This window comes from Hyaena hyaena, unplaced genomic scaffold, assembly GCF_003009895.1.
Source record: "Hyaena hyaena isolate Hyena2069 unplaced genomic scaffold, ASM300989v1 scaffold_1, whole genome shotgun sequence".
In the NCBI taxonomy this organism is placed as follows: domain Eukaryota; kingdom Metazoa; phylum Chordata; class Mammalia; order Carnivora; family Hyaenidae; genus Hyaena; species Hyaena hyaena.
Window position 1 is genome coordinate 7,391,228 of NW_024080633.1, and position 18,629 is coordinate 7,409,856.

General features: G+C 53.6%; 1 protein-coding gene across 1 annotated transcript in view; it reads left to right on the forward strand.

The window, feature by feature from the left end:
- Nucleotides 1-18,629, forward strand: part of USP10 (ubiquitin specific peptidase 10) — a 66,285-nt gene that overhangs the window by 38,721 nt on the left and 8,935 nt on the right. The window contains exons 4-10 of the mRNA XM_039226594.1: nucleotides 2,907-3,947; nucleotides 12,771-12,862; nucleotides 13,388-13,497; nucleotides 13,902-13,957; nucleotides 14,189-14,292; nucleotides 16,610-16,709; nucleotides 17,466-17,643. Coding sequence (XP_039082525.1) covers nucleotides 2,907-3,947; nucleotides 12,771-12,862; nucleotides 13,388-13,497; nucleotides 13,902-13,957; nucleotides 14,189-14,292; nucleotides 16,610-16,709; nucleotides 17,466-17,643 — 1,681 coding nt within the window. The remainder of the gene's footprint in view (nucleotides 1-2,906; nucleotides 3,948-12,770; nucleotides 12,863-13,387; nucleotides 13,498-13,901; nucleotides 13,958-14,188; nucleotides 14,293-16,609; nucleotides 16,710-17,465; nucleotides 17,644-18,629) is intronic.

Sequence of the window (18,629 nt, forward strand, 5' to 3'; positions counted from 1 at the left end):
GGAGAGAGAGAGACAGCGTGAGCAGGGGAGGGCCAGAGAGAGAGGGAGTCACAGACTGAAACAGGCTCCAGGCTCTGAGCTGGCAGCCAGCACAGAGCCTGACGCGGGGCTCGAACCCACAAACTGCGAGATCATGACCTAAGCGAAAGTCGGACGCTTAACCGACTAAGCCACCCAGGCGCCCCTCAGGGCCACCTTTTAATGTGCTGAGAACACGGCTGGGGCCTTGCCTCCTCGCGCTGTTAGAGGCCAGGCAGAGCACCAACGGCCCCGTTTCCTCGGAGGCCTTTTCTCTCCTCCTGTGTTTCCGTGACGGCTATTTCTCTCACAGTGCGTGGACCACCGTCCATGATGGGTCCGCCTCCGGCTGTAGGCTGAGGGCAGCTGCGGGCGGCACGGCCCTCACCGCCCCTGTCTGCGCCCAGCAGCTGCACCGCGCCACCCGGAACGTTGTGACCCTTCAGTGTGGTTTTGTCTGAAGGACACGGGAGGATCGATTCCCCTTCCCGCCACAGGCAGCTGCAGCGGACTCTTTCCGGGGCCCCTCGTCACGGCGTGCCTTTTATACTCTCCTTGTCCCCGTCATTTCTGCGGCTGGGAATAGTGTGCGCCCCCTGCACCCCCGGCCAGCTGCCCGGCTGCGCCCTGGACGCTGCTATCGTTCTTTCCTGTGTCTGGGAGCATTCTTTCTGTAAAGCCGCTGAGGCCGTCGCTTGCCCTCCCCCCGCACTGTCAGCTTTAATCCAAGTGTCCGTCCTCAGGTGAATGTAACTCCCGGGGCACGGGCTTGGCCTCACTGACCCCGAGCCCTCTGTGATGATGATAAGCACTTTGCACATAGCCAGGTGCTCCGGAGCAGCGGCCGAAGAAGCCACTTAGGCAGCAGTTCTTAGCGGTGGACGTGACAGTCTCTGGGTCCCCTGAACGGCGCACCTAGAACCCTGGGCACTGCAGGGAGCGCACTTGGCCAAATGCTGTGTTAGGATCCTGTTATTGTGGTATTTGAGCTGGTTTCCTTCCCCAACCACCCGGGGCCCCTGTGGCCTGAGCACTGAGCGCATCCCATTCACCCAGAGCACCGACTGTGCTGTGTCCAGCCCGGCCACTGATCGGCCCTTGTGGTGACCCCTCTGCCTTGTGGGCCGTGTGCACGGGGGGCCATGGTGTGTCTTCTGGGGAAGACGGGCTGTTCCAGGGGGGACTCTGCCTTCCAGTGATGCCATCAGACCCGAGACAGGACAAACGTTTTGATAATGCTGTAGCGTATTGAAATGGTTCCGTTAATGTCATATCATGTTCTAAAATACTCTGTGATATGATAAGATTAAGGATTGAGATGTGGAAGGCACTGTGTCTTTTGGAATTAAAATCCAGCACAAACTGCATGACACATTGCACACTCACTTATCATTTGATTTCACAACAGCACCTAGTCCCCACGGGGCAGCCCCCCAGAGGGGGAGTGCATGTTCCCTCACGTCATCCTTGAAGCCTGTGGAGCAGGGGATGCCTGGAGGCAGAAGGGCCCGTTTCCTTTTAGGTGTAATAATGGAAGTTAGTTTCCCTTCAGGGACTCTTCAGTGCTCAGGGGCCAGCGGCTTCAAACGGGCACGTTGGTGGCTTTATATGAAAATGCGCTGCGAGGTGTAACCATTATTAGTATTTCTTTTTCAGGAACTTTCTGTTGTTGGGAAGGTGTTCGCCCCTCCCGCCCCCCAGGTGTGATCACAAAATGGATGAAGAGTTAGGAGACTGTTTAACCCCCTGCCCTCCACTAACTTGCACATAGCTGCCCCCTCCTGGGGCTGCCTTTTAGAAGACTGCCAGGGGGAGACATGTTACTTCTAATAGAGCACAGTTCTTCAGGTGGTATAGGCTGTTTTTGAAGTACATGCTTTGGGAAGAAGTGGGCTTCTCGGGCAAGACTCGGAGAAATACTCAGTTATGCGTTAAAGATGAGCTAGAAGGCACGTGTCCTTTCCCTAACTTGAGGACTTAGGACTGTTGCAGCAGATAGAAGACGATGCCGATGCCTGATGTCTGTTGATTCTAACCCTTAACCTAATTTCTGAAACGTAAACTGAAAAGAATGTACCTTTGTGAACAGTGGCACGTGTAGACTGTCGTCCACAGGCAGGGAGTATTGGGAGGCTTCAAAGAGATTTCTGAAAGTGTGCAGTCCTGCCATTTGGTAATTTTGGAAGTCTCTTCTCCGTCATCCGTGGAGTTAATCCATTATTAATTCATTTAGTGCACATTTACGTGCACTCGGGCGACGCCGTTTTCAGACTTCCATGAAGGTCGTCAGTGGGCGAGACCAGGAGGCGGGTGCTTGTGAGGAGCGCCTTTGTGGGCTGCTGTGTGCGGGGGGCTCGTGGCGCAGCTCGTGGTTTCCGGGTGATTAGATTCCGCTGATTAGGGAAGCCGTAGGTACAGCAGCAACTCTTAAGTCCCTACGTTGGTCGTCATGGCTTTTTTTTTTAATTAAGCTGTCCAGCATGCGTGCACCCCAGAAAGTAAACTAATAAAACTTGTGCACCCCAGAAGGTAAGCCAGGAGAGTTGGGAGTTCACCGAGGGGTGTGTTCAGACGGGCAATATGTTACTCGCTTTCTATTATGATCTCATTTAAATGACTGCCTTCTGAGAGTCTCCCTAGCTGCCCCTAGAGGGGAGAACAAATACCGGCTCCTGCTTCTCCTGTCTCTAAGTTAAACACAATTTCATGGTTGCTGTTTTTTCTCAGCAGATTATTTGGCACAGAAATAAAACACCATAGCTTTGTTAATTAGAAGGAGACTTTAAGGGTCTGGTTTCAAAAAGGAAATAATTACTGAGACTTTTATAGTGTGAAGAACTATGCTCTCAACTAATGGGACGTTCACTGATCGTTTTCTCTCTGAACAGGACGAGAGTATCAGAGAATTGAGTTTGGTGTTAATGAAGCGATTGAGCCCAGCGACACTTCACCGGGAACCCCTGACTGCAGTATTTCAAGCACACTGAACCCTCAGGCCCCTGAATTTATCCTCAGTTGCACACCTTCCACAAAGACCCCTGACGGCGTAGATAAGGACGCGGCCTTCAGCCCCGCGGACTGCCTGTGCCCAGGCCCCGCCCTCGCCCTGGACGCCGGCACTGGCGCGGAGGTGGGGGCCCTAGAGAGCGATGGTGTCGCGGGCGGTCTCGGACAAAGGGAGCGTAAAAAGAAGAAAAAACGTCCCCCAGGATATTACAGTTACTTGAAAGATGGCGGCGAGGGCAGCATTCCCGCAGACGCCCTGGTCAATGGCCACGCCAACCCCGCCGTCCCCAACAGCGTGGGCTCCGAGGACGTGGAGTTAGCGGGCGAAGCGCCCCCCTTGGGGACGCCTAGGACTTGCGGCAGCCCTCAGGATTGTGCGGACTTTGGCGGCGACGCCGTGTGTGGCGGGCCTTTCCCCGGGGCCCCCGACGGCCACGCGAGGACTGCAGGGCCGCCCGGGGGCCGCGGCGGGGCCGACTCGGAGCAGCCCTGCCTCCCCGCCGAGGCCGCCAGGGACAGCCTGTCCAGGACAGCCGTGGCCCAGCCTCACGTGGGAGCTCATACTACTGAAAACCCTGCCGTTGCTAACGGACAAATACTTGAATCCTCTGGTGAGGGCCCAGCAGCCAATGGGGTTGAGTTGCACACCGTGGACGGCCCGGACTCGGACCCCACCAAGGCCGAGCACACGTCCCCTGCTGCCGATGCCCCGGCCTCCACGGCGGGCGCCGCCCCCGCCGGCCCGCCCAAGTCCTGGGCCAGCCTGTTTCACGATTCTAAGCCCTTTTCCTCCTTGCCCGTGGCTTCTGTGGAAACTAAGCCTTCCCCTCCTGTCCCGGCCCCCCTGGCCTCTGAAAAGCAGGTCGAAGTCAAAGAAGGGCTTGTTCCAGTGTCAGAGGACCCCGTAGCCATAAAGATCGCAGGTACAGTCCTAGGGGCACAGGTCAAAAGTGGACACGGGAGCAGGGCTCCGCTCCAGTCCAGCGAGGTGGAGGCCGGTCGGGCTGACGGTTAGCACAGCAGCAGGCCGTGACCTGTGTGCTGCTGGCCATTTCTCGAGAATGGCTGGGCCTTCACCTTCATTGTCACACGTCTAGAAGTGAAAGGCTATCTAAGCACGATGCAGGGGGCGGGGGGCTCATACCTTTATGTTAAGGGAACAGTCTGTGTCTGTTACCAGTCCTTTTCTGTTGACTGGTTACATTTCCCCTTTCTTGCCTTTTGATCCAGTAACTCCATCATGTGAAGTGCATGGACTCGGCCCGCCTCACAGTTGCCCCACACCGTCACTGTGGGGTCCTTGTTGTGGTCTCAGCTTTGTGCTGCTTCAGTTCTGTCATTTCTTAGGACATTAGAAGGCTTTCGGGGGTTTTTCTTTTTATTACCTGTTTTGGATTAAGTACGTGGATTTGACTGCTTGTAGCACACCAAGGTCAACTCTCAGCAGGAAAAGGAAAACTACAGCAGTTTGGGCCCAAGTTGATGACTTGTTCTGACAGTGCAGGCTTCACAGTTTACAGTTAACAGTTAACGTTGCTGGGAATCAGGGCCGGTTTACAGTTAGTTGCTGGGAGTCAGAATGCAGGGCCTGCCTACATTATACATACTGAAGAAGCCCAAGTATTTCTCAGGTTTCGCTCTACCAAGAAGTTCAGTAACCAGCTCTTCAGGATCTTGCCCCATTAGCTGAGTTAAAATACGCTGCGCCTGTCGGCCGTGTGTGAAGCTGCTCACGTAACGCTGGGAGCACCTTGCAGCGTTTGTCACCGGGATGGGGGTCGGCGCCGTAGCAGCTGCAGAACACGTCCCCTGTTACGAATGGTCAGAATTCCAGCAACTAAAAAACACAGCCTTGTGAGTCATCTTAGTGTCTAGAGTTCTCTTAAAATGGGGAGGCAATTGGTAGGGCAGTCGTCTTGGGCTTCACATATATGTTTAAAAATTAAGCGATTTCTTTATTCTGAGCCTTATGGTGTGTTCGTTGCAAGGGAAAGTTGTTAGGATAAGACATTGTAAACCTGTGTAAGGATCATGAAGTTAAAAGTTTTATTTTCAAACTTTATATGAGAAATGCATGGTGGGATGTTTTTAAAATGTGCATCTGAGTTCAAAGTTAAGAAGATTGTTATACTTTAGGTTTTGTTCCTGTAAATTATTTCATGAAGGAAAACGTCCAGTTTCTGGGAAATTTTCTTAGTCTTTATTTCAAATAAGGAAGAATATCTTCATTTTAAATGTTTTAAAACGTTTTAATCGGGTAACTTTAAATGTGGTTTGATACATAGTTTGCTGTGTTGTACGTATGTTACAGTCTCACCTGCTAAAATCTACTCACCTGCCTGTAAACTGCTGTGGAGGCAGGAATTTGCTGTCTCTTGCCACCGACAGTCCGAGTATTTTGAGTTGCGGCGGTGCCTCCCCAGTGGGTTTCTTTTCTTAATCAGAGTTTGATTAGGTCAGTTAAGAAGGTATTTTAATTGTCTAAGCAAAAATGTAGTTTATTTTATTTTATTTTTTTAATGTTTTATTTATTTCTAGGAGAGAGAGACAGAGACAGCGTGAGCAGGGGAGGGTCAGAGAGAGAGGGAGTCACAGACTGAAACAGGCTCCAGGCTCTGAGCTGGCAGTCAGCACAGAGCCCGACGCGGGGCTCGAACCCACGAACCGCGAGATCATGACCTAAGCGAAAGTCGGACGCTTAACCGACTAAGCCACCCAGGCGCCCCTATTTTGTTTTATTTTAAAGTTTGTTTATTTTGAGAGAGAGAGAAGGAATGAGAGAGCATGCGTGTGCGGGGGAGGGGAAGAGAGGGAGGAAGAGCGAGAATCCCAAGCAGGCTCCGAGCTGCCCGCACGGAGCCCATCGTGGGATTCGATAGCATCAACTGTGAGATCATGACCGGAGCAACATCAGGAGTCAGACAATTAACCTCCTGAGCCACACACACCTTGTGATTGGTCATTTTTGGGTGGTTATAAATCATATTTATACTTCCTTTTTCCTAGGGGAATGATTTCTTAAATACTTTCATTTTCAAATTTTCCAGAGTAGCGGAGGTAGTGGTAATATAGCAAACTCTGAGCTGCAGGGGTCCTTCCAGCACCTGTTTGTAGGAGTCCCTGCTTGTGGACGGACAGGTCAGCTTCAGTGTGTGTATGACCTTGCTGGCATTTGCGCTGTGTCTCTGTCCTGCAGAACTCAATTGAGACCCCCTCACTTACAAAGCACGTATTGGTCTGTGTAGCCAATGGAGAGTGGTACGTTTTGGTCACTCTGCGGTCCTACCCCCGATTCGGTAACCAGGAGAGCACGTGTTCTTCCAGAGTGATGCAGTGCGGACAGGACAGTACGTGCAGGGCGTGCTGGACAGTTGAGGGAGTGACAGAAAGGCAGGTCCGCGTCACAGTGTGGATTGCAGGCCAGTTACTGGGCCTTAGGAATCAAGGAAAGTTCTCTGCCCTGCATTTTCATAGATTTTAACAGGTAATATGACCTCTACATCCTAATTTTAGGAAAACAAAATTTGATGCATTAAGTACATATAAAAATAATCCTCCCTTATGGTGACTTAAAAGTTTATGGTGCGAGTGTTGCCTCAGAGTTTGTAAACCATTTCATTGGGACGATATCTGGCAATGTATGTGAGCCACGGCACGCATCCTCAGATGCAAGGAGGGCTGTTGACCACTCCGTTTTTCCGTGTGTCAGCAGATCTCATAAGAAAGTTGAGTTTTAGTTCAGTCATTTAATGTTTAAGCTGTTAGAGAAGTGAGGGCACCGGTCTCAACCTCGTACCTTGTATGTGGCCGGGGCCCTTCTGCGTTCTGTGCCATCCACCACGGCGTGTGGCAGCCCCCAGCCCCGCGCAAGGGTGGAGGGAGGAGCAGCTTCCCAAAGCTGCGGTGTCCGTGGATCCTGAATCCGAGGAGTGAATTACACCGACAGTAATGAACCGGAAGGAAGGCCTCTGGGGGAGAAGTTTGCTGTTACAGTTAACTTGTGACTATTTGCCCTGAAAGAAGGTACAGTAGAGAACCCACAGTGGTGATTTTGATTCGCAGGCAGGTCCATCTTCAGGTTCCAGCCTCAGGAAGTACCTGCCTTTTGTACTTTGGCTCTACCCTTCCTGGTTTTAATTCTTTTGATCTCAGTAATAATTACAGTACTTACTGGACTTCAGGATAGAAATACAGTAGTGAATGGAATAGGTGATGTTATAAAAGGAACTTAATTAAATAGAGCGGAAGAGTTAGACCAAATCCATGTTCATACTGGCTTGTCTGCAAGTCAAGAATAATTGAGCTGAACTATAGCGGCAGGATTCATGGATTTTAACAGGATTCAGTAATAGAGGCAGATGGTCACTTAAAGGAATTCAGATCTTTGCATGTGTGTTTCACTGGGACAGAGAAGAGGAGCTCGCTGACCTTGCCAAGCGCGGGGGCTCCTCCTGGTGTGCGGCTGTTGCAGTTGTTCGGTGGGGGGCGGGGGCAGCATATGGTGGTAACAAAACCAAAGCTTTACATCCCGTTGGACGTGTTTCGTATGAGAAGTTCCAGACAAGAAGTTATTTAATCTTTCTTTTTTTAAAGTGTATTCATTTTGAGAGAGAAAGAGAAAGCAAGTGGGGGAAGGGCAGGGAGAGAAGGAGAGAGAGAACCCCAAGCAGGCTACACACTGTCAGCACAGAGCCCCGCGCCGGGTTCGAAGCCACGAAACGTGAGATCACAACCTGAGCCGAAACCAGGAGTCGGACATTTAACCAGCTAAGCCCCCCAGGCGCCCCAAGAAGATATTTAATCTTAATTTTGTACAAACTCTCATTTCTTTTGAAACAGAATTTTTGACAAATGTTCACAAAATATTCGAAACTTAATTTCAAGTAATTTAACTTCTTGGAGTACGGAAAGTTGTTGGCTTGCTCAGAGCTTTCCATAAGTTAATTTCCTTTTTCATTCTCTTCCTGCCACATGAGTTATTTATTTCCTTTTTTTAAATATATATTTCTTAATGTTTGTTAGTTTATTTATTTAGAGAGCATCAGCAGGGGAGGGGCAGAGAGAAGGAGACACAGAATCTGAAGCAGCTCCAGGCTCTGAGCTGTCAGCACAGAGCCCAGTGTGGGGCTCGAACCCATGAACTGTGAGATCCTGGCCTGAGCCAAAGTTGGACGCCCAACCGACTGAGCCCCACAGGCGCCCACGGTTCGTTATGTTCCGGTGAGGATTGTGAGCCCCTGTGATGTGCAGCCGCCCTGCTGGGCGCTGCTGCAGGCCTGTGGGGCCGTCGAGCGTGCACCAGGGCCTGTGGGTGCAGCCTGTCCGTCTGCTGTGGGGGGGTGGGGGTGAGTGAGGCGGCAGAGTCCGGGTCTGAATACCAGTCCTCTGCGTAGTCTTCCTGGGCTCGGACCCTGAGCCTCCTTCCTGGGGGCTCCTGGAGGCTTCCTGACGGTGTGCTAGAGTGACCGTCAGACTAGGCGGGTCATTTCTAACAAACTTGAATGGAATCATTTACCGTAACCGGCAGTGTGAGTCTCCAGATGTTTAATTCACCCCCACGTGACACGTAGTAATTACTCTGCGTCTGCCACCCGCTCTCTGGGTCAGTGAGTAACGATTGGCCTTGCCCTGAGTGTTGTCTGAAGAGTCAGATGAGAGCGGAACAGATGTCCACGCTTAGTAGCAGAGAGACAGTAATCATTCGCGGGGGGTTGGGGGCCTGAGGCCAGAAGGAGATGTGCTGGCATCAGTGGGGGTGGCAAGGTCAGGCCGGGACAGAGAGGGCCGGTCACCTCTGGGACCCAAACAGCAAGGACGGAGCAGAGCGGTTTAGTGGCGCGAGGGGGCTATCCAGTGCCACGGCGGGTGATGGCGTGCCCTCCGGAAGAGTGGTGTTTGGGTTCACTGGCAGATCCTAACAGAGTAGTAACTTCAGTTTAGCCTGAGTAAGACTTGCCTTCTTCCAGAAGAGCAGCAGCATGATCAGGAAAATCCAGATTGTTCAGTGCTTCTTCTCTGTCTGTCCTGCTATGAAGATAGTAATCTACAAACTTCTGACTACGGTGGCAGACGCTCTTGTACAGAATGTTGGCGACTTGAAGCTAGCTCAGTGCCTCCTCTGGTCGGTGCACCCAGTGTCCTTCCGTTCCAGATTATGCGTCTGCGTTTTTGCCTTGTTCATTTTGTGGATACATGGTGGTTTGGAATGTTCTGTTAATTGCAGTCATTGAGCAGACCACTGGGTGGTGCTGAGAGACTTGGATTTAAGATTGTAGAAGGCGAAAAGTGAGATTGCTTTTCTTTTCCACCCTCCCTTAAAATACGTGAACCGAGAGCTGTGAATATATGACGCCTGCCAGCAGCTGGAGATGGTTCAAAGGGAAGGTTCAATGTAGGAACTAAAGGTTTCTGTCCAGCCAGTGCATGCTGCTCCCCAGGTCAGTGTGGGAGAGAAGGCAGCCAGCAGTCAACTTGAAGTTGATATCCTCTCCGATTCCATGTCTCAGCCTGCTGGCATGCGGTTATTCTGGGCACGTGGCTCAGTTACAAGCATAAGAGGAGGTGTGTTTTCCAGGGCCACATAGAGCAGTTAGTTCTTGATGTTTTTGCACCTGTTTCCCTTTTTTTTTAATGTTTATTTTTGAGAGAGAGAGCGAGCGAGAGCGAGCGCACAAGTGGGGGAGGGGCAGAGAGAGAGGGAGACACAGAATCCGAAGCAGCCCGAGGCTCTGAGCTGTCAGCACTGAGCCCCATGCGAGGCTTGAACCCATGAACCGTGAGATCATGACCTGAGCTGAAGTCAGACGCTTAACCGACTGAGCCCCCGGGTGCCCCTAAGCCTGTTTCCCTTTTGATATTGGAGTTGATTTTTTTCATTAACAAGATATAATTCAATTTTGACCACCTACAAACATGTTTTTGAGTCTGTTAATACACTTAACATGGGAGGGAAGTTTCAGGTCTTCTCATTTTCTTTCCATTTTTCTTCAGTGTCTTCTTGCTAAACAAGAATTACTGTCACTAAGCCACCTCCCTCTTCTGTCTCTGCCCCTCCCCCCACCGTAGAAGCCGCTGCCTCCTCTGAATCCTCAAAAGAAATTGAGATCCCTGTTTCCTTTCTTTCCCCAGCATAGACCGAGGTGAGTCAGCCGTTCCCTGGCTCCCTCCCTCCCAGAGCCCCTCCGGAGTCACCCCTCAGGCAGGCTTCGGGCTGCACCACTCAGGCTTTCCTTCCTGGGGCCCTGGAGGCTGCTTCCGCCTCCATGGTTAATTCAACCCCCCACAGCCTTCTAGGTTCCTCTTGGCCGGCCACTTAGATGCGGGCGGTGCTTAGGGCCCCCCTCCTGACACATCCTCCTCCTGAGGGTGTTTGGTGCCAGCTCTGAGCTGTGGGCTGGTGTGTGTGTGTGTGTGTGTGTGTGTGTGTGTGTGTGTACATGTGTGCGCGTAGGTGTGGCACTTGCTCTGTGGGTGTGCGCATGCTGTTGACTGGTGTAACCTGTGTACCTTGTGTCAGCACCTCTGACCCTGTGATCCCGTCGCTGTACAAAACAAGAAGCCTGCTTGGGGCGGGGCGGGGGGGTGGGTGAGGCGCCAGCACCCCGGCCCGAGACCCTGCAGTGCCAGCTGCTGTCCTCGGCCCCGGCCATCTCACAGGTGCTTGCATCTGGACTGGGCTGAGCGTCCCGTCCGCCTATCCCCCTTCGGCTCAGCTGGCCCTGGGTTGTCCCCTCTGCACGGGTCTTCCAGCTGTCCTGCAGCAGGGCCACCTCTTCGTCACCTCTGTGCTCCCGGGACCCGGTGCCCCCGCGGGACTCGGCCAGGAGCAGCGTGTCGTTTAACAGAGGTCTGTGTGGCAGGAGGGAGGTTGGTTTGAGTCTTGTGGTTCGTTCAGTAAAAGTGGTGTTTGTGTTTGTAGATACAAAAGTGCTATGGCAAAGACCCCCGGGCCGGGCCTCTGCTGCGATCATCTGGGACGAATGCCTTTTGAAAACGCACAGATTTTTTAACGGAATGATTATATGAAGTGATTGCCATTCTGCGGCACGTGCTGGCGGGGGGGGGGGTGGAGATGGGGGGGCCGTGGTGATAACATACCTCAGACGCCCGTGCTCGCCCCTGTAGCCGGTAGGGGATCTCAGGCGTGCGGGGCCCGTACCTGCGGGGGGGAGCAGACGCGGGTCACAGCCGGCCCAGGCACTCAGCCGCACCTGCTCCCTGACCCTCCGGGCCTCTGTCCTCTCGCCTGGGACGTGAGGAGGACAGCAGTGTCTCCTCGACAGGGTCGTGAGGACGGTAACAAGCCACAGCCGAGGCCGCGGCACAGTGGCTGCCCCGTGCCGTGCCCCGTCTAGGCCGCAAGCTCTCCCCTGCACGTGTAGCCCAGCTCTGTGCCTCATGGCGTCCTCGCCCCGTAGCAGGAGAGAGAGCAGAGCTGTGTGAGCCCAGGCTCACTGGACGGATCCCACGGGGTTTTCTTGGGCCTGTGATGCTTTGCTTTTTATAAATGGGCAAATTAGTCACCATGCCTCGTCAGTCAGGGGAAAGAGGGCACTTCTGTCCCGGGAGGGAGGGAGTATGTGCATGCAGACGGTCAAATTTGGCAAATTGATTTCTTCATTTAATGCTTAAGTCTGAGACCTGCCAGTCCAGCTGTGGGTTAGAGTTGAAAAGCTGCTTTTGTTTGAGGCCTTGGATGGATGCTGACATCAAACATACACTTACTTTTTCTTTTCTGGGACACAGTTTACAAGGAGAAGAAGGCAGTGTGGGTGGGGTGGCCATGGATCAGGGCTTTTGGGCGCTGTGGCCGTGTTATGTCGCAGCTCCTGGGCCACGCATGCAAGCTAGCTGACATGTCAGACTCGGTTTCCTTCCCGGTGAAAGGGGAGCAGTGCCGGTGCTCTGATTCCTGTGGATCAGCGCTGCCCGTTAGTGGTTGTGAGTCGTGCGGCACATGCCCGTGTAGAAGGGGTTCGTGGCATCACTGGTGAGAGATTCGTAACGGGACAAGGGGAGACAGTCTCATTTTGAAACTTTACCAAGAAAAAGTACTTAAAGCATTTAATCGAATGATTAGAGCGTCGTATGGAGATAGCACTCCTATCTGTCTGAGGACCAGAGGAGAGTGGCCAGGGTGGCCGCGAAGAAGGCTGTTTCTGCCTGGAGGGAGGGCGTTAGAGGCCACAAAACATCCCGTACTTTGACTGCTCATAGAAAATGGAACTGAGCTCGTAGGGGACGGCCATCTCCGGAACGTCATCCCTCGCTGAGCCTGAGCCGGGACCGACCGTCCCTGGGCCGTGGGGAGGGGGAGCCGCAGAGGCTGTAGGGGGTCCCGGCGCTCAGGCTCAGGTTCTGCACTTGAACTCCATAGCTGGTGTTCGAGGGACTGTGCCGTCAGCACGGCCTGCCTCGCATCAGCGTGAAGGGAAAAGCCTGTGTCTTTCAGATCTGTTGGCTCTTCCCGACATGGTTCAGCCTTTCCTCCTTCTTGTTAAAATAGTCCTCACGCGCCTGAGCCGGATTCCCGTGGGAAGATAAGTAAATGTAGTGTTTGGGAGGAACTGGGGGGGAAATAGTTTTAAAAGCTTTAAATCCTCGAATATCGTCCATGATGTTGGACCCTGTGAAGCTTCCACGCCTGATGCCTTTTCGTTGGACAGGTGCTTTCTCGAGGGGTTTTTAGTGCTCATTGTACTCACTGGGTGTCATTAACTTCTCACGTATCTTCTTCGCTCTTTCAGAGTTACTGGAGAATGTGACCCTAATACATAAGCCAGTGTCATTGCAACCCCGCGGGCTGATCAATAAAGGAAACTGGTGCTACATTAATGCTGTATCCTTCTCATGTGCCGTCTCCACGGCCCGCTGACCGCAGTGTTCCCTGCCTCCAGCGCATGTGACTTAGTTCAGCTGCCCTGGGGCCTCTGCCCCCAAGTTTGAATCCGAAAACTTGGGTCCTCACTTAGTCTGCCTCCCTTGCTTATGGGTAGAGTTACTGCTGACCAGAGTAGATGATTTGTTGACTGGAGAGGGACATAATCAGGCAAGTTTTGTTTTCATGATGGGGGCCTGAGTAACGGGGCAGCGCGTCCACTCTCAGTGGAAACACTGCTTTAGTCGATGTGTCTCGGTAGAGCTGTGGTTTGTGTGTAAACTGCTGACTGCACAGTAAAGCCTTACATGGAAGCCACAGGGCGCTTGTCCCCACGGTCGTTTGGTTCATCCCCTAAAAGTTTATGTCTGTACGTCTTCCCGTGTCCTCGGCTTGTTTAGTTTTATACACGCTTTGTGTTTAACGTGCTTTCAGCAGTGTGGGTGCCTTTCGTTTCCTTCACGCTTCCTTACCGCCGCTCCTCAGACGCTGCAGGCCCTGGTCGCCTGTCCTCCGATGTACCACCTGATGAAGCTCATCCCTCTGTACTCAAAGGTGCAGAGGCCTTGCACATCCACGCCCATGATAGACAGCTTGTGAGTAAGGGGCCCGCGGGTGTGCTGAGGGGCTGGGCCGTTTTCGCCTCTGATAATTCAGATTCGCACCGTTCAGCGAAGTTCTTCCTTTCTAGCAAAGAAATCCTTTAATTTTTCATTTTTCAAAAATGTACTGTCTGTGGTCTTACGTGGAAGGTAACCCGAAATGGACTTGGAGCATTGTGTTCTTCAGGTTTGTTACGTCAGTTTAGTGTTTGCCAGTGTCCGTCCCTGGAGACCTTCCAGAAGCATGCATAGAAAAGATATAAGAGCCACTGTTACCACATTGGTTACCGAAAGTTTGCCTCCTTCGTGCTAACTAGTATTTGCGCAGCCCTAGAGGCTCTTTCGTAAAAGTCTGTCTTTTAAAAAAATGCGCTAACCTTTTTCTCCCCTGTGTTTAGTGTGCGGCTCATGAATGAGTTTACTAATATGCCAGTACCTCCCAAACCCAGACAAGGTGAGTAGCAGCGGGGGCTCCTGACGCATCGCGTACGGGCGGTTGGGGAGGCAGGTGGCTGAGTCTCACACGTTCAGTCGTGTCGGAAAGTAAAGGTCTTTAATATGTCAGCTGCGGCCCCTGTGCTGTTCTCCGCGGCGCGTGGGGGCGGTGGATGTGCTCGCGAAGGTGCCCTTCCTCACTTCAGACTCCATTTTAGTTATGAGGACCCGTGTCTTGTCTCTTTTGCAGCCCTTGGGGATAAAGTCGTGAGGGATATCCGCCCCGGAGCTGCCTTTGAACCTACGTACATTTACAGACTCCTGACCGTGATCAAGTCGAGCCTGTCTGAAAAGGTTGGGCGCCATTCCCGTGTAGCTCCGCTCCCTGCTTGTCCAGCGCGTGCACTGCGCTGGCATCGCTGGCACTGGTGGCTGTTCGGTAGATCTGTAGGCCTCTTCCGCACTCAGCTGCTTGAATGAAATGTAAGAACATGATGATAATCCTCATCACCAGAGGCAGGTCAAGCACCATGTGCTGTGCACCAAGCACTCCTGTAAGTTTGTAAGTTCTTCCTGTCCGTCAGCTTCTTAGCCCCGTGAGTAAACTGTGCTTATCTCGCTGTTTGTGCTTATCTCGCTGTTACATTTGAGGAAAGGGAAATCCTCTTCCCAGGCCTCGGAGCCCAGAAATGCAGCGCCTGGCTTTACCACCAGGTCCTTGCTCGCCAAGCTGCCTTTCACGTGGAGCGTGGTCGTTGGGCCCGGAACCGTGGCCTTTGGGAGACCTGTGTCTTCCTCGTACCCACACGTTTCAGCAGCTCCTTGACTCTCTTACCTACATCTTGGTCACACACTCTTGCTACTGCAGGCCCGGGACCAGGGGCCGAGGGGTCTTGCGTAGGCCCGGACCGCTGTCCACAGTGACATGCAGAGTTAACCGAGCGTCTCTTTCCTCCCTGACAGTTGGTGATGAGTCAGTACAAGTGATTGAAATGATGCTTAGGAAATTATTTAGAGAGAAAAATCATCAGAAAAAAAAAAAAAAAAAAAGAAAGCTGCATGAAAACGGAAGGAAGTGTGTTGACGGAGGCTGAGGGGCCAGGCCCGTGCCACAGGAGCCCACCACGGGCATTGTGCTGCTCGAATTGTGCCTTTCGGTCTTCGGTTCCAAACTTGCACTTCCAGGGGGGATGTGCCGAGTGTCAGGAAGGCAGGAGTGGGTGGCCCTGCACCCCTGCTCAGAGAGCTCACTGTCCAGTAGGGGAATTCCGCGTTTGCTCCAAGGAAACAGACAGCAGCAGCAGTACTAAGGTGGGTGCAAGCACAGCTGCTTTAGAAGCCAGAGGGGCACCCAGCCCAGGTGGAGGCTGAGCAAAAGCCATGAAGTTCAGGGGAGTCCCGAGGTTGAGTCCCACTGAGATCCGGCTTCCAAGGTGTGTTCGTGGATGGAAGCGTCCTTTGAAGTTACATGAGTGTGGGCGGGGTCGGGTCCCCCAAGCACGCTCAGGCGTGGCGGTTCGACACGAGGACTCGCAGGACTCAGAAGCTGGTAGCCGCACGGTTAGGGGTCAGGACGGCGCGAGGACCCTCGGCAGGGCCAGACGTCCAGCCTGCGGGAAACCGCGAGACCCCCGTCCTGGTGCATCGCACAGAACGCGCTCAGCTCCCGCGTCAGCACGTGCAGAGGTGTTGTGTGCTAGGGAGGCGCGTCCAAGAATCCGTGCCCAGGGCCACCGGGGGTGTCACACCAGCAGGTGCGCTCTGCCCAGCGCAGGCCAGAGTGCCAGGCCCGCGCCAGGAGAGCAGGTGCTCAGTGTCCACCGTGCAGTGCGGTTCGGGCACACCCCCCCCCCCCAGCTCTTGGAGTTGGGGGGGCTCCCCAGACCCCAGGTCCCAGGTGCCATCCAGGGTGCGACCCAGCTGGGGGCCCTTCCTGGGAACAATGGCATTGGGAGCTGCTGGCTCCGGCCCTGCCCCATGCACGCCGGGCGCACCCCATACCCAGTGGCCGCATGCGTTTGGAGTCCTGTTCGGAGCGAGTACCCGGGTCTGCAAGGGGGGCTCGCAGGTCCTTGGGACACGTGGTTCTTCTCCAGAGAGGGACAGAGGAGCGCATCCCGAGGTTATAAAACGGGTATTTGGCTCTTGTGTGACTCCTGTGGGGATGGACCTGCTGATGTGCATGTGACGTAAGACTGTTCCCAAGTCTTTGAATCAGAGATGCCCACGGGTCTTGGGTCCTTTCCCCTGTAGTCCCGTCATGGCCGACAGAGGGCACACAGACTCCTCCTCACGGGCACAGCGTGACCTTTACCCCTGCCTGGTCTCTGGTGCTTGTTCTCATTCACGTCAACAGGAGAGCAGTTTTAAGTAACTTTTATTGGGAAGGCAACGTATATATCTTGTAGAGAATTTCAAAAATACGGAAACGTAATAAAAATTCCTGCTCATTCAGTGCTCAGACATAAAGGTTTCCTTTGTACCCCCCCATCCTCACCCCCCTAGCTGCCCCCACTTCAGCAGCCGAGGAAGTCCCGTGATTCTGGGAACACTTTACACGGAATCTCGTTAAAGCCGAGGAGGAGGGCGCGTGCGAGTGTGCGGGTGCCGTGCTCCCTGTGTGCCCTGCGTGCTGACCGCCCCCAGCTAACGTGCTCACGTCTGCCTTCAGGGGCGCCAGGAAGATGCGGAAGAGTACCTGGGCTTCATCCTGAATGGGCTTCACGAGGAAATGCTGAACCTGAAGAAACTCCTGTCACCCAATAACCAAAGTAGGTTACGGTCTCCGCCACGAAGCTGTGCGAGACCGTTTCCTTCAGAGTTAATTTTGAACAGATGTCGCGTGCGCGTGTACTTAGCTGCTTCTTCCCCGGGTCGCTGGCCCTTTCAGTCACGTTCTCACTAGGGCGACACTGGTTTTCTCTGCACTGCTTGTTTTTATACTGTCGAGAATGCTTCATTTGGATAAATCAGAGTACATCCAGAACCTCTGTTGTTTTCCCTTCCACTTTTAATTAGGAAAATGACCAAATCTATGGAAAAGCTCGAGAGCAGTTTGGCGAGTGCCTGTGTAACCGTTGGGTTTGCACCTGGTAACATCTTGTCGCTCTTTGTCTCTCTGTCCCTGCACACGGTGCGCACACGTGTCCTGAGTGACGCAGATTAAGTGGGAAGTAACAGCTCAGAAGGTCGCCCCTAAAGTGCCAGAGCACGCGAGTGCCGGGGATGAGGCTGCGCCCCTGCGTGAGCAGAGCCCCTGAGCACGCCGAGAGGACGGGCCGCGGCGCACCGTGCTGCCGGGCTCCGGTCCGCCTTCCCAGCTCCCGCGCCGTCCCCGCGGCGCCGTCAGCGGTGGCGTGTGCAGGCGGGGTCCGGCGGGCTCGGCGTCGCGTTTGCTGCTGCTGCAGAACACGCCGTGTTTCACGTTCCGAGCTCCTGTGCGGGTGGCTACGTGGACCCTTCGTTAAGGAAAATGTTTTGCTCCTCTTGTTGCCAGTCGTAGCCTAAGCCGACCATCTCCTTTTCAGAACTCGCCGTTTCCAACGGGCCTAGAAGCCACCCCGCGCACGAGGACCCGCAGGAGGAGCCGGGCGAAGGCAGCGAGGACGAGTGGGAGCAAGTGGGGCCCAGGAACAAGGCCGCGGTCACTCGCCAGGCGGACTTCGTTCAGACCCCCATCACCGGCATTTTTGGTGGACACATCAGGTTTACACTTTTCTGGAATATACTTTAGTGTCGGCCTTTTTCAGGGCTTGGCCATTTTGCTGAAGGGGGAAGGTGTAAGGCATGTCTAAGAAATATTGGACTCCGTGGTTTGCCTTTGTGCCTCCGTGCCTGCTCTGTGCCTCTCCTGCCTAGTGCTTTCACTGCTGTCACCCCGCGCAGGCACTTCGGGCCCGGGCACTGTCCCCCAGGCCCCGGCGGCCCAGTGACTGCTCCTTCCATCAGCACTCCCCCCCCCCTCAGGCCAGCCGCTCACGGCTAGGTAGAAAGACTTGTTAAGTTGGAATGCAGGTTCTGTTAAGAGGAGACACTCTGTGTCTGGCTGGAGGACTTCTGGCTGGAACCGAGTGAGCTAGAACGAAGGGAGCGTGGAAGGAGAGCCTTTCACATAAAGGGATGCTCAGGGCGCCTGGAGGGCCTGAGCACCTCCTCTGGCCCAGTTCCCTTAAACCAGATGCTCGATGTTCTTTTTTTTTTTTTTTTTTTTAATTTTTATTTATTTCTAGGAGAGAGAGATAGACAGTGTGAACAGGAGAGGGTCAGAGAGAGAGGGAGACACAGATTCTGAAACAGGCTCCAGGCTCCGAACTGGCAGTCAGCACAGAGCCCGATGCGGGGCTCGAACCCACGAACCGCGAGATCATGACCTAAACGAAAGTCGGACGCCCAGCCGACTAAGCCACCCAGGCGCCCCTTGATGCTCGATGTTCTTTACATTTTCTTTTTCATGTTTGTTTATTTTTGAGAGAGAGAAAGTATGAGCGGGGGAGGGGCAGGGAGAGAGGGAGGCACAGAATCCGAAGCAGCTCCAGGCTCCCAGCTGTCAGCACAGAGCCCAACGCAGGGCTCAAATCCACGAACCCTGAGATCGTGACCTGAGCCAAAGCTTCACCAACTAAGCCCCGTGGGCATCTCCCTCATTGCTCTGTAAGACCTCTTTCTAGAAGAGCTCACTTGAGTGTGTTGGG